This window comes from Coffea arabica, chromosome 2e, assembly GCF_036785885.1.
Source record: "Coffea arabica cultivar ET-39 chromosome 2e, Coffea Arabica ET-39 HiFi, whole genome shotgun sequence".
NCBI lineage: Eukaryota > Viridiplantae > Streptophyta > Magnoliopsida > Gentianales > Rubiaceae > Coffea > Coffea arabica.
This window is the reverse complement of record NC_092313.1, coordinates 10,591,153-10,604,904: the sequence shown is the minus strand read 5'-3', so window position 1 is coordinate 10,604,904 and position 13,752 is coordinate 10,591,153. Positions and strand designations below refer to the sequence as shown.

General features: G+C 36.8%; 2 protein-coding genes across 2 annotated transcripts; both read left to right on the top strand.

Moving 5' to 3' along the window:
* Nucleotides 1-529: 529 nt before the first annotated feature.
* LOC113730888 (transcription factor MYB102) lies at nucleotides 530-2,222 on the top strand. The gene is made up of 3 exons (XM_027255863.2): nucleotides 530-804; nucleotides 954-1,083; nucleotides 1,173-2,222. The coding sequence occupies exons 1-3, from the start codon at nucleotides 672-674 to the stop codon at nucleotides 2,071-2,073; spliced, it is 1,164 nt and encodes a 387-aa protein (XP_027111664.1). The 5' UTR covers nucleotides 530-671; the 3' UTR covers nucleotides 2,074-2,222.
* Nucleotides 2,223-12,281: 10,059 nt separating this feature from the next.
* Nucleotides 12,282-13,716, top strand: LOC113730887 (protein MOTHER of FT and TFL1 homolog 1-like). The gene is made up of 4 exons (XM_027255862.2): nucleotides 12,282-12,655; nucleotides 12,897-12,958; nucleotides 13,078-13,118; nucleotides 13,253-13,716. Exons 1-4 carry the CDS (start codon nucleotides 12,452-12,454, stop codon nucleotides 13,477-13,479), a joined length of 534 nt encoding a protein of 177 aa, XP_027111663.1. The 5' UTR covers nucleotides 12,282-12,451; the 3' UTR covers nucleotides 13,480-13,716.
* Nucleotides 13,717-13,752: the final 36 nt, after the last annotated feature.

Genomic DNA, 13,752 nt, shown 5'->3' with positions numbered 1-13,752 from the left:
TTTTGCTATCAAACGTGTCCAAATATGTTAAAATGTGAATCCATTAAATAATTTAAGTTTAGAATTGAGTTATAAAAAATCCATAAAACAAGTGTATCATTTACTGTCAAAATATCGCTTTTCATAGTTTACCTCGATGCTTTTTCTTTGCTCCTTCCTCCTCCAATCTAAAATTTAAAGAACAATCCTTCTTTGTTCAATTGCTTACCTTTACTAAAACATCAGAGTTTGTTGTCTGCTGGTCCATCTTTCTTCATGGCTTTTTAACTGATTCTAGTAATTCAGCATCATGATTTAATCGTCTAAAGAGAAAAGAGAGGGAAAACACACACACACACACGCACACACAGAAAAGAGGAAGGAGAAAGAGAGAGGGGGCGGGGGGGAGGGGGGGTTGGAGAGGGAGTTGAATTCACACTTTCTCGAAAAGAGGGGACACGTCGCGTTCGCGATAAAAAGAGGACGGCACCGAATCCCTTTGACTTGTCGTTAACCCTTCATCCCAGCTATATATATACCTTGGTATTTTCCTTACGGACCTTGCATCTCTTCTGTCTCTCTGTTCATTTTCTTCTGCTCCCAAAAGTTTCTCAGCGACCGGACTACTCCACCCAAATCAAACAAGGTTCACATCAGTGTCGATCATCTCACCATTGTACAACTATATTATCATGGGAAGATCACCATGTTGTGACAAAAATGGACTCAAAAAGGGGCCATGGACACCTGAAGAAGACCAGAAACTTATTGATTATATTCAGAAGCATGGCTATGGAAACTGGAGAACACTTCCAAAGAATGCTGGTAAGCTAGCTAATTCCGTTGTTCTTCGTAGCATGCATCTCGTTTAAACATATGTATTTGAATTAGATAAATAGTAGAAGTAGGAATTCTTGTGAGTATTAAAGCTTATGGGCGCCTATGCGGCCAATTTTCTTGACTTTTGTGTATAGGGCTTCAAAGATGTGGAAAAAGTTGTCGACTTCGTTGGACAAATTACTTGAGGCCTGACATCAAGAGAGGACGATTCTCATTTGAAGAAGAAGAGACAATTATTCAACTGCACAGCATACTAGGAAACAAGTAAGAAGTTGTTTATTTCTTTTCTTTCTCTTTTTCTCTATGGCCTGTGACTTTTGTGGTTTAAATTGAACTGATTTCTTGTGCCATAGGTGGTCTGCAATTGCTGCTCGGTTGCCAGGAAGAACTGACAATGAAATCAAGAACTATTGGAACACACACATTAGGAAAAGGCTTCTTCGAATGGGAATTGATCCGGTTACTCATAGTCCTCGACTTGATCTTCTTGATCTTTCCTCAATTCTAAACTCATCAATCTACTCTTCATCTCAGCAAATCAACCTTTCCAGGTTATTAGGGGTGCAACCCATGGTTAATCCAGAACTCCTAAGGCTAGCCACCTCTCTTTTCTCCTCCCAAAAGAAAAATCATCATGATATCCCGACCCAAAATGATGTTCAAGAAAATCAAGTAGTCTACACTGCCCCCCAAGTGCAAAACCAATTGCCCCCATTAATACAGCCTAGCGAACTTCAGACCTCAGTTCAAGATATCCCTACATCCGACAACCTGGGCACAAGCTTGAGGACAAGTACGTCCTGCGTTCCATTTTCTTGTGATCAAGCACAACTCATGCAACCCAATGCGGAGCAATTCTCATCAGCAAATCTCTCCGACTTCATTAATTCACAACAAAGTTGTGAACTTAACGAGTGGCAAAACAGCGAATTCTTGCCTCCCAATTTCTCAGAAGATTATTATGTACCTCTACAGCATTACGGTTGCTATGGCTCCGACAACCAATCCGTTTTGGACACGGCTCCATCTGAGACTACTTCAACTTTCCAATCCAACAACAGCAACAGTTTCAGCTTCCAATCCGTTTTGTCAACTTTATCGACGCCTTCGTCAAGCCCAACACCATTGCAATCAAATTCAACTTACATCAACAGCTGCAGTACTACCACTACTGAAGACGAAAGGGAAAGCTATTGCAGCAACATCTTGAAGTACGAAATCCCAGAGCTTTTGGATGTTAATCAATTCATGTAAAATTGTAAGGATCGGAGATTAATTAGAGAGGCCTTTTTAAGTGCTCTGGGGGGTTTGTCATACAGCTTGTTCTTTCTTGTATAATTTCCTACTACTAAGAATTTGTTGAAATTGTCTGATCAAGTTAACTGATCAATTTTCTCGTATAATGTCCTTTCGTGGTTTTTTTTCATCGTTGATAACATTATCGTATGGTTGTCTTTCCCTTATTGATGGACAAACACGAGGAATCCAAATCAAGAACTCTTTGGTCCGTTACCGAAATTATACGTTACTGGTATGTAATTATGTATCCTATAGGATTAACATAAAAAAAAAAAAGCGTGTTACTTTATTTGCATACGTGTTACTACGACACACATTCACGTAAAATAAGGTTGTTCAGTTGACATAAGTAAGAAAAAATAATAATTGCATGGTTTAAAAAAACATTGAAACGTATGCCATCATCATACCAGAAGCTTTCCAATAATGATCCGACAACATATTAAAACCAATAGTTCTGTTTAGCAATAAAGCTCCCATGCAGACCTTTCCTTTTGCTGAAGTTAAGCAAAAAGGCCAATCATGATCTAAAAGTAGAAAGATAAAATCTAGCGGAAAGTGTTTCACAGATCCCAGCAGTCAGATTCCGGCGACACCGCCTCCGATACGGCCGGAGAATGGGAGCGTCGCAGGGCATGGCGCCACCTGTACGATAACTGTCAGTTCACGTAGTAATAAACTAAAGATTTTCATTTTCTTGCTTGGCTGGGCTATGTAAAGCGTTGACTAAATAAAGCACGTGTCAAAGTGTCAGCGGTGGATAATGTAGTGGGGACCACTCAGGAAAAGGATTTTTAATTATTATAGATAGCTTTATTGCAAATCATGGCGTGCCGCTTGTGGTATTTTTTGTCCTTCCATGTAATTAATGCGGCTGTGTCAAACTATTGGTGACGTCATCATCTCAGACACGTGGAAGCTCAATTATACGAAATCTAGATGGGCCCTTATCTACTTTTGTTCAGCATCGTCGTCCATGTAATTTTTTCCACCCCCTCCCTCTAAAACGAAAGCATCCCTGTTAAGACATGCCAAAGGAAGAAGAAGTTTTACATATTTGTCTTCGACATCTTATTTGGTTTGAATTTATATTTGATTGAGGAGCAAGGATTTGAATATAAGCTCGTTGGTTGGCTTCCTAATTTAGAAATCGAGTCCCACAATGCAGTTTTAACTTTTCACCGAAGTTTATTGGTGGAACTGGTAGTACATCTGGAAACCTCTCGTGGTACGTAGGGAAAGTTCATTTTGTTAAGTTCCAAATTCAACTGCTTATGCCTTCTTTTTTCCCCCTAGCATATCCATCATTGTGCTTGCGTGCAACTTCAATCACTAAAAGTTAGTATAGGTTATGGTCAGTCCTGTTTTGAGTGTTATTTTCTGAATTTTTTTGTTAAAAAAAACATTGTAACGATTCAATGCATGTAAAATAAAGAGACGATTAGAAAAATGTATTCATAAAAAACGTAAATATTTTGAGAAAATATGGCAATCCAAACAATTGACAGATGTCTCGTATAAGTTCTTGAGTTTCGATAAAATGAGAGATCAAATGCATAGATGATCCCTTCTTCTGTGTAAACTTGTTACCATAGAAAAAGAACTATCGACCCTAGGTAGATAGTAAAAGATATCTATAGTTCATTCATATCGAAATATCCCACGATCGCATGTATGTTCAAGGCTAATTAATATGCATGCCGTGAAGATTTGAATCATCATTTCGTGCCATGTTATTAATCAGATACCATGACAGTATGGCCTCACGTAGGCCACAAACATATTATGTAGTAGCAGGACAATCAATTATTTTTCGTGACATGCATGCATGTGTTTACAAGCTACTTTTATCTGCTTAAGTTTCTTTTTTGTGGTTTAGGGTATAGCAACACTTATCAGTTGGGAAAATGTCGTATAATTGCACTAACCAATCGTGACTAGCAAGGCTATCTAATCACCCAGCCTCTCATGACTAGTAATATAAGGCATGCATGTATGGTTTCCAATCTGATTCTAGACGTTTCTTTTCTTGTGCGACTCTCGGGCAAGGAGCTGTTGAGAAAATGGACAAAGATGAAAACAATGGTGAGATTGATACACCAGAGAAGAGAACCAGATCATCCAAATGATTGGAGTGAAGCCAATTATTGTATCATACTGTAGAATGGACCCTAATGGTTTCTTCCGCCAATTTAATGAACCTAAGTACTTTTCCAAAAATAACTTAATCCAGCTAGTTTCTACGCGAGGATCCAAAACATTGTGGCCCCAACATTTTGCATGAAATGTGCGTACACATTGTAGTCAAGTCTACACACACAACACACAGTTGCCACAAAGAAGTGGCCTAGTTGATGAGTTATAAAGAGATTGAAGAACAACCACAAAATTGGAAATCCCACAATCCCAATCAATCATCTTCTAGTCGTACGATCCGGAGCTGCAAATGGTAAGTGCTACACTCTAAGTCAAACCCTTCTTGGGGATCAAAGTCTCCATGCACGTCCGTCAGCTCTACGTCATTTGTGCGTCAAATATATACGGTGAAGATAAATACACAATCATGCAACTTTCTTCTTAGAACAAATGCTGTTGTTTTCATTGATGAAAAACCGAAAATGATGTGTATCTCTAAGGGATTAACGTGTCGAAGCATCTCAGGTTTTAATGTTAAGGTGATACGGCTGGTGTATGTTTGACCATCAACCGACCACGGGCACCGGGGCAAATGAGGGCAAAGGGGCAATCAGATACGCACCCTCTTTTTCAGTCCCTCTCTCCTCGACCGCCCAAAGAAAAAGCCCGTCAAATGTTTTGAAATCCTAGACTTCAAAAGTTGGTCTGTGTCTTTTCCCTTTCTCATGTTTTTTTAAAAAAAAAAAAAAAAAAAAAAATTCCCCCTTCATGATTTCTCAACTTTCTTGAAAATATGGGCTCCTTAGACAGTACATCACTAGACGAAAACTGTGTTCAGATCAAGGAAGTTGGTGTTCAAAAGAAACGGGAAACGAGACATGGGGTTTGGGATTTGGTTTCTTTTTGTTTTTTTTGTTTTGTTTGGTTGTTTTGGGGTAAATTAATCTTGGTAATGTATGACCATGACTGTGATTCAGATTCGTTTCCTAGTGCCAAGAAGTGTACTAAATACAGATCGTATCATTACATTTCGTAGAAGTTCTTGGGTGATTAGACAGGCGTACATGTTCAAGTTGATCACTTTTTTGGCTCAAAAGAGGAGCAGCATTTGATTATTGATTAATTCGTTTGTTGCCAATGTTGAGACTGTGGGATTAAAGTTAGGCAAGACTTTTGTTGGATTGTTGGCCAATTTTATATTTACATCTTACATTATTAAAGTTGGACATTGATAAACAAGTTTATCCTTGCAATCTCAGTCCAAAGTGGTCCAATACTGAAGAAAAACATCAGTGCAAAATTGTCATACAAATCTCCAGAGCCTGATATTACTGAATTTTATACAATGTATCAACAATGTCGTTGATAATAATAAGTGTATATATTTTTTTATTATATTTAAAATGAACTAATCTTGTCGTTCTCAGACAAGCTGTGTTGAAATCAGAACGTGGATCCCACACATTTCGACATTAGCTGAACTTTCAAGCCTATTATTGAGCAGCTTAGTCAATGGCAAATGTATGAAGTATGGATCAGCTCCTTCAATTTTCCTCCATGCATAGTAAACTCTTAACTGGAACGAAATACTGCCCCAAAAACAAAAAAAAAAACAAAAATCTTGTTGACTTACTAGTGGCATAATTTCAGGCCGAAGCGAAAGCTGCTTTCCTAACACTGAGTTAAATGCTTAGAGCCATATGCGATTTTCCAGCTTTCCGGCCCTAGTAAGTCCTCGGTGCCCTTCAAATTCTTGACATCTTTTTACCATCCTCGATTTTAAGCAATGTTTTGACTTCTTTGAAACTAAACTACTTGTGTTTTCACATGCCTATGAATTTTGCAGGAATTTCCTTTACATATATAATAAGCATCACTTTTTTTTTCCAACACAGGAACTATCTCAATTTTGTCAACTTAATTAATCTCTCTGTGCCTGTACACCCCGCCCCCAAGGATACACAAGCGATAGAAAGGTGACTCGAACACACGACTTCGAGACCTAATTAAACTATCTCGAAACCATCCGAGCCAATCTCAAGGGCTAATAAGTATCACTTATCCTCGAAGATAAATTGAGGGTCTGAATTGAACATCTCCAAACTGCAAAAAGGGTACACTTGTCGGTATACATGTGGCCCAAGAGCTAATGATCTTATCGGTTATCACCAACTCTATAGTCAAGGATGTCGGATTTAAAGGTCCTTTTTGAGCATAATTACCTCTCCATTCTGAGAATATACAGCATTCTTGTGTGATGACAAAGAAAAACGTTTATGCCACCACAGAAAATCTAGCAAGATCCGCCCAGGATCAAAAAAAGCACGTTAAGAAAGAGATGTACATGCATGTGTATTGAATCACTCTCTGTAATTATGTCATAGCCGAAATACAAATTTGACTTGGTGGTGGATCGTGATAAACACCACAGTATTAGATCATATCTTTAATTCCTTTTTAATTCATTGTGCTGGCTAATGTGTGAAGTTGTCAATACAATACATCAGCAAGAGATTTCCAGCAATTCATGGAGCCATATTGTTATTTTAGTTTCCCTGCACACGCGATGAAATAAATGGCTAAATTCATTGAAAGCAAAGAAACTCGAAAGGGAGAAGGCATCTGTGTGGCTGCTTATGGATTTTGTTAATGCTCTACTATACATCAGCAACAAGATAGCTTTTCCATAGAGAATCAGAATTGGCCAAGTTTTTATCATCGAAGGAGAATTTCGTGATCAATCTTGAGGAATTTCGTGATCAATCGTGCCTAGTCGAAAGAAATAGTGCATACGTACACAAATATATAACAATTCTCGTGCCTAGTGGAAAGGTACAGTGCATACGTACATAAGTAGATATTCTCCGTTTTTAAACATGGTTCTTCATTTCTTGAAAATTGACAACTGAGAAGAGAAAAGAACAGAAAAAGACAACTATTGTAGTGCTCCGTCCATGTAATAATTTGGCCTATTCCCCTGGATTGGTATCAAATTCCGGGCCATGAACGGAAGAAATGACAAAATTATTTTTATAGTAACAACAACGTATGTGTACCAATCAGACTAGCTAAATATATGTCATATGTGTAAAATTTAGAGTCGAAATTCAAGTTACGGGGATACAGAAATATAGGTACAGTGAAAGGATGCCCCAAGCTTTATGTTATAGGATTGTTACCTTTAGTTTTAAGTTGAAGATAATTACTAACTACATTTCTTCTTAGCAAAACCAGCGCATTTGGACCATAAAGGCATTTTTGGACCTTTAATTACGCGTACTTTTAGTGCCTGCACCCAAGGGGGCGAGCAGATTGCGAGTAACCCTAAAAAGATAACGCTAATACTAAGCATGCGTGGTGTACTGAGACAGGAATGAACGCACTAAAAAAAGATGTTCTTTGTATTTTTCCCGTGTAGAACTAGTTCACCCAGTGTAAAAGACACCATATTTATCATGTGGATACATGATCGAGGCTGCCCAATTATTTGGTGCTTTTGTGGGAAGGATAGATTGGTGAAAGACGCAATGACAAAGTTGAAAGGCGAAATCCATCGTGGACACGAAAATTGGGAATTGACTTAGGATTGCCACCATGCATCTACACCACCGACCTTTGGCCAAAATATTTTCGAACTCAGTCATGCAAAGGTAAAAGTGCTTCAAAATTTTTCATCTTCCACTTTGAATAAAAGAAATAGGAATTAGCACGAGCCACAAGTATGGGTGACTGATTCCGACAGAAATGGTTTGTTCTGATTTATCAAATTGGTTATCATGCATGTTGATTGCGTATAATAGTATACTTTGCACTTATTTCAATCAAATCCAATTCAAGAATCCAATCTAATTGCGTAAGGAAAAAAAAAAAAAAGAAGAATTCAACCTGATTTGTCAAAATATGTTGAAGACATTTTCATAGAAATAAACTTAAATAAATAAATAAAAGAGCACAAGTACATCTTTTTTTCGTAAACAAAGAAAGGTGATTAGGTGATTTATTACAAGAAACTTTTGGTAAAAATAAATGCTGAATAAATGTGTCGATGGGCCAAATTGACATGCATTCTTTTTACTGGTCATCTAACTATATGAAGCCAAGCAACAACTTCTTCGATGCTAAAATTTTCTTTCTCTTACTTTTTTGAGACACGACTATTACCCCATAATGAAGAACAAAATTATATAAATTTCTCAAACAACTTATTAACAAAAGCAGTAGCCTCTTTTAATATTTCAAAATAGCTTGAAGAATATCCATCATTTTTTCCTTTTTTGAGTTAAATAGACCTGAAGTGTGCCAGAACCATATTGATAATAGTAGTACCTCAAAGTTAATTGGAGGAAACCGACAACATAGTTAATAGGGTAAAACTCATAAAATTCCCATCATATCCGTCAAGTTTATGATATTTACATCGAACATATTATTTAAGACGTATATGAAGAACTGGGTGGGCAATCGGTGCTGCTGGACGGTGGGTGGAATTCATTGTGCATCTACGTTAACCAAAAGACATCTCTTATGAGGAAAAGTGAAGTAAAGTGACGTAAAGTAAAAAAAAAAAAAAGAAAAAATCAATTTCCTGTGTATGTTTACTTAATCAGAAAAATTCTAAGAGAAAATGAGTGGTTAGAATCGTTAATAGAAATACTGTTAGTAACCAATAATTTTCCTCCAAAATCTTGGCGAAAATTAAGGAAAAGTACAGGAATAACAAACACTACTTTTTCTACTAAACAAACACAAGAAGAAGAAATGACTAGCTTTTCCTCTAGATGAGTGATGGGTTGGACGGTACAGAAAAGGGAATGTAAATGAGAGATTCAGGATACGAGACCTCCCACTTAAACTTTAAAAAAAAAAAAAAAAAAATTTCCCTCACTTTCTCTTGCAAACAAACAATACCTTATGGAGTTTTTTCTTTTTTTTTCCCCATTTTTCTTAAGAGTTTTTCAAGGTCACTGGTGGGCCTCAAGCCCATTCCCGTAGTTGCTACAGGTATTTCGGCTGCCATGCCCAAGAACGAGAAAGGTAATAGGACGACAGGCCGGCAAGGTCCATATATTCACCCAATGGATCTGGGTGTATTTGGATATTTGTTTAGAAAGCCTGGTAATTGGATTTGAATCGATCGTCCAATGTCCGTTTTCTTTTTCTTTTTTTTTTTAAAAAAAAAATTAAAAGAAATTTTTTTTAAGCCATTCGGAGTCCCAATTTAAATTGCTAGAGAAAGCCTTTCCTTTTATTTTTTATTTTCTTGGTGTGCACTCCCAATGTCTAGTGACTATATTGGACTCCGATTAGTCTAGAATCGAGCACTGTCGAAACCATTTCAAGAGATCACTCTCCTAACAAGACTCGTATTCGAGACCCTGCTTAAAGGCCAACAAGTCTCTTCCTATTTGATTCAATAACCATTGGTAGGGGTGTGCAAAATCGAAAAATTCCGATTTACCGACCGAATTCGAATTGAATTTGGAATTTCGAATTCAGTAATTCGGAATATCCGATTTCGAATTGGTCGAATTCGGTAATGAGATTTTTCAAATCGAAAATTCCGATTTCGAATTCACAATTCGAAATCGAAATCAAAATCGGAATTCAGAATTCCTATTTCGATTTCAAATCTGTTTTTCATATATATATATAATATAACATTTATATTATAATAATAATTTTTTTATTCATGAATTCGGTGAAATCTAAATTCCTATTTCGATTTCAATTTTGTTTTCACACATATATAATATTATATATATATGTAATATAATAATAATAATAATTTTTATATTCATGAATTCGGTGAAATTAGAATTTACCGAATTCCAAATTGAATTTGGAACGAATTTGAATTCGGAATTGGTGAATTCGAAATCGAAATCGGTCAAAAATTCTAATACAAAAATTTTGAAAAATGCCGATTTCAAAGTTCCGAATTACCGATTTCGATTTTGATTCACATCCCTAACCGTTGGTGCCTTTTTGTTTTATTTGATGTCATTATTTTATTTTTTTAATGCTTTTGTGCATAGTTATTAAATCCAACATGGGAAGGAACTCAACGAAAAAATCGATGGACGAGACACTAGTTCAATCAATGAGTCACTAAAATAATCTTTTATAAATACATGTAATGTATTAATTATTTTAATAAATGTAGAATTTACAAGTAAATTACTTATAAATATTATCCAGTCTGTTTCAATGGCTGATTCACTGAATTGAGCGGTTTAACTGCTAGGCTGAGCTGAGCCGAGTTTAATAATGCTTTCTTGACTCCCTTGTCAGTTACCATTTTGAGGTTCCAAGGCTTAGATGTCTTGAGCTTGTAATTTCCCTTCTCTCTCTCTCTCTCTCCATTTCTTAAATCCCATTCATCTCTCATTAGAAAAGAAATTGTTTTTTTTTCTTTAAACAAAAAAGTTGGTGTTTCCTTTGACAACTTGCAAAGCTGACGAGTGCTGTCTTCAATTGACGTGGCAGCTTACAAGACATCCCTCTTTTTAGTGGTGGAGAGGCTTCCAAATTCCAAGAGAGGAACCCATCAAAAATTTTATCGGAAGTGGGTAAGCAAACGGCGTGAAAACAAAATACTTGCACTTTTTCAAATGAGACAGGCACTTTACATAGTGCATTGTACTAAAAAGCCCTCTACAATTCATTAATTTGTCATTCAATCAATCGTTTATCGAATATAATATATTAACTTTCCAGCTATTCGTCCAATTTAATTAAATCAAACTAAGCGGATCTTCTTCCATCAACTATTCATATCTGATTTGGTTTTTTCTTTTTGGTGCGAATCTGATACGGTCACAAAAGTTAAAAGCACTAACATTTTTCATTTTGGTGCGAATCTGACGTGGTCACAAAAGTTAAAAGGCACGAGGTCGGATGGGAGCCCTTTCAAGACATCTATTACTATTTTTTTTTTCACTCGATTGAAATACCAATAGTGAGCAATGATGATGAAGGCCTAAGGCGTAGCTTTTTTCGAAGGAAAAGAAAGGCCTAGCTTTAATAGTACTCCAAAATAACCTGAAGTTACGTCTCAAAACTAACAATAATGAGTAGAATGGCCTAGCCACCAGCCCAAAGGCGGATGGCCACCACCAAAATATTAAAGTTTGGTGAAGTGGGAGGCAAGGTTTCGTTAAAATGGGGTGAGAAATTTTGTCTTCCATCGATTGTCACATTAAAAGTGACTTTATTTAAAAAATTCAGACGGGTGTGTAGTGTTTTCGTTTGATCCGGTGATGGTTCAGTTCCTTTTGAGTTATCCCTGACCTTCTTTAGGCCCGCCCCCTTCCCTAATATATAATAGATTAGATTATACAAGAGTTATTGCCTCTGGGAAAAAAAAAAAGAGTAGAATGGCTCGATATCTTATTAGTTAGTTTTATTTGGTATTGACTAATTAACATGGGATTATGTTGTCTAACAGCTACATAATTAGATGAATTTATGTATTTTGGTACCTCAAAGTATCACTTTCATGTAGGATCGCAAATGAATTGAGTTTCAGTATTGGTTTCATTTAACCTTAGAAAAGTTCGAATAATATTTTTATATTTCGAATAAGTATATGCCTAGTATTTTAGGCTCGCATGCATGCGCTCGTGCGCACGTGTATATATATATATATATGTTGTTGGTTTGTTGCATAATTATTGAATACAATATCGAATTTCCTCAAAAAAAAAAAAATATTGAATTGAACTTGAGCTCTAATTTTAAACCATGTGAGATTCTATTTTGAGCCCAAAATCTTGAATCGAATTCAACCAGCCAAAAGATTGATTCGATTTGATCCGTTTACCTTTTTTCTTTTTGGACCCGTTTACAACTCATCGAATTTTCGTTTTCAGACTGTTTTGTGGATTTCAAGCCGAGGAACACTTACATGGTCAACACGTGTCCATCACGTTGGATTAATACAGATGGCGAGCCCACGTGTCAATCATTTGAAACATTTTGCCACGCATCCAACTCAATTATATATTCTCTCGCCTGCTACTAACACTACAACACTGAATTGATCTGAATTGATCCTGCTATCACTTTACACAAAAAAAAAAAAGATATTCCTCCTAATTAATTAGGCCCAAAAGGGCCAGGCGACAAGGGAATAGGATATAAAATCAGACCAGAGATCATATCAAATCATATTACTTGTTTGTTTCAAGCTTCAACAATGGCTAGGCCAGTTGAACCGCTGGTGGTGGGGAGGGTGATCGGAGATGTGCTCGACATGTTTGTACCAGCTGCTGAATTGATAGTACAATATGGGTCAAAACAGGTCGGAAATGGTTGTGAGATAAAGCCATCCCATTCTGCTCACAAGCCTGCGGTTCGCGTAAATGGCTCTCGTGCCCGTGCCGCCAGTCTCTTTACCCTTGTAAGTGTGCCATCTCATACATACTCATTAGTATATACTCACATACAAGCACATAAATTGAAAAAAAGAAAAAGAAAAAAAAAAAACCCTGCAAACTTTTGCATGAGTTCAATCAAGTACAATTTACGAAAAGTTTATGAGGATTCAAATGTTCTCTCTCTCTCATTTTTTTATCTTTTAGGTTGAAATTTTCAGTAGCATGCATTTAGAAATTGAAGGGTCGGTTCTTGTTCTGTTGCAGGTTATGGTCGATCCTGATGCGCCAAGTCCAAGTGATCCAACTTTCAGAGAGTGGCTTCATTGGTATACTTTTTCTTCTTTGTATATCAACTTATACATGTAAAATTGTCTGGCCTCGGATACGGTTACCTGAATTTTAACTTGGAATCGTTTTGGCATTTTTTTTTGTTTTGGCGTTGCAGGATTGTGGTGAACATCCCAGAGGGTGGGGATGCCTCCGAAGGTTAATTTTTTTTTTTTTAAATTTCACTTTATCATCAATCATTCCCTAACTTTAATAATCTGCATTCGAAGTATTTTGTGGTATATTTTTAGTTTGATCGAGTAATGTTATACTATTGATTTCTCTAATGGAAGGCAAAGAATTGGTAGCATACCAAGGACCTCAGCCACCAACGGGCATCCACCGCTACGTTTTTGCGCTTTTTAAGCAGAGAGGAAGAATGGAAAAGCCAAAAACGCTACCAGAACCCCGTCACAACTTCACCACTCGACAATTTGCAAGCCACAATGAACTCGGACTTCCTGTTGCTGCCGTATATTTCAACTCACAGAAGGAACCAGCTGGAAATAGGAAACGTTGATGCCTTGTCTGAAAGCGTGCTAGTTCCTGTTTTATCCTCCAACATGCATGGTATAGAACAGGGTATGTATAGGTGGTTGTATAATCTGTGTGCTGTTTTTGTTCGTTTTGGTCATTAAGAGCTTCTTAAGGGATGTGCAACCGTAGTCAAGTTTTTATTTTTAGTTTATCTTCTTGTACGTACGTGTCATTGTAGTATATAAATTGGGCAGTAAATATAATATAATTTGAGGCGCTATTTACTTTTAGCCTTTTACTTTTAAAAGTGGATTGG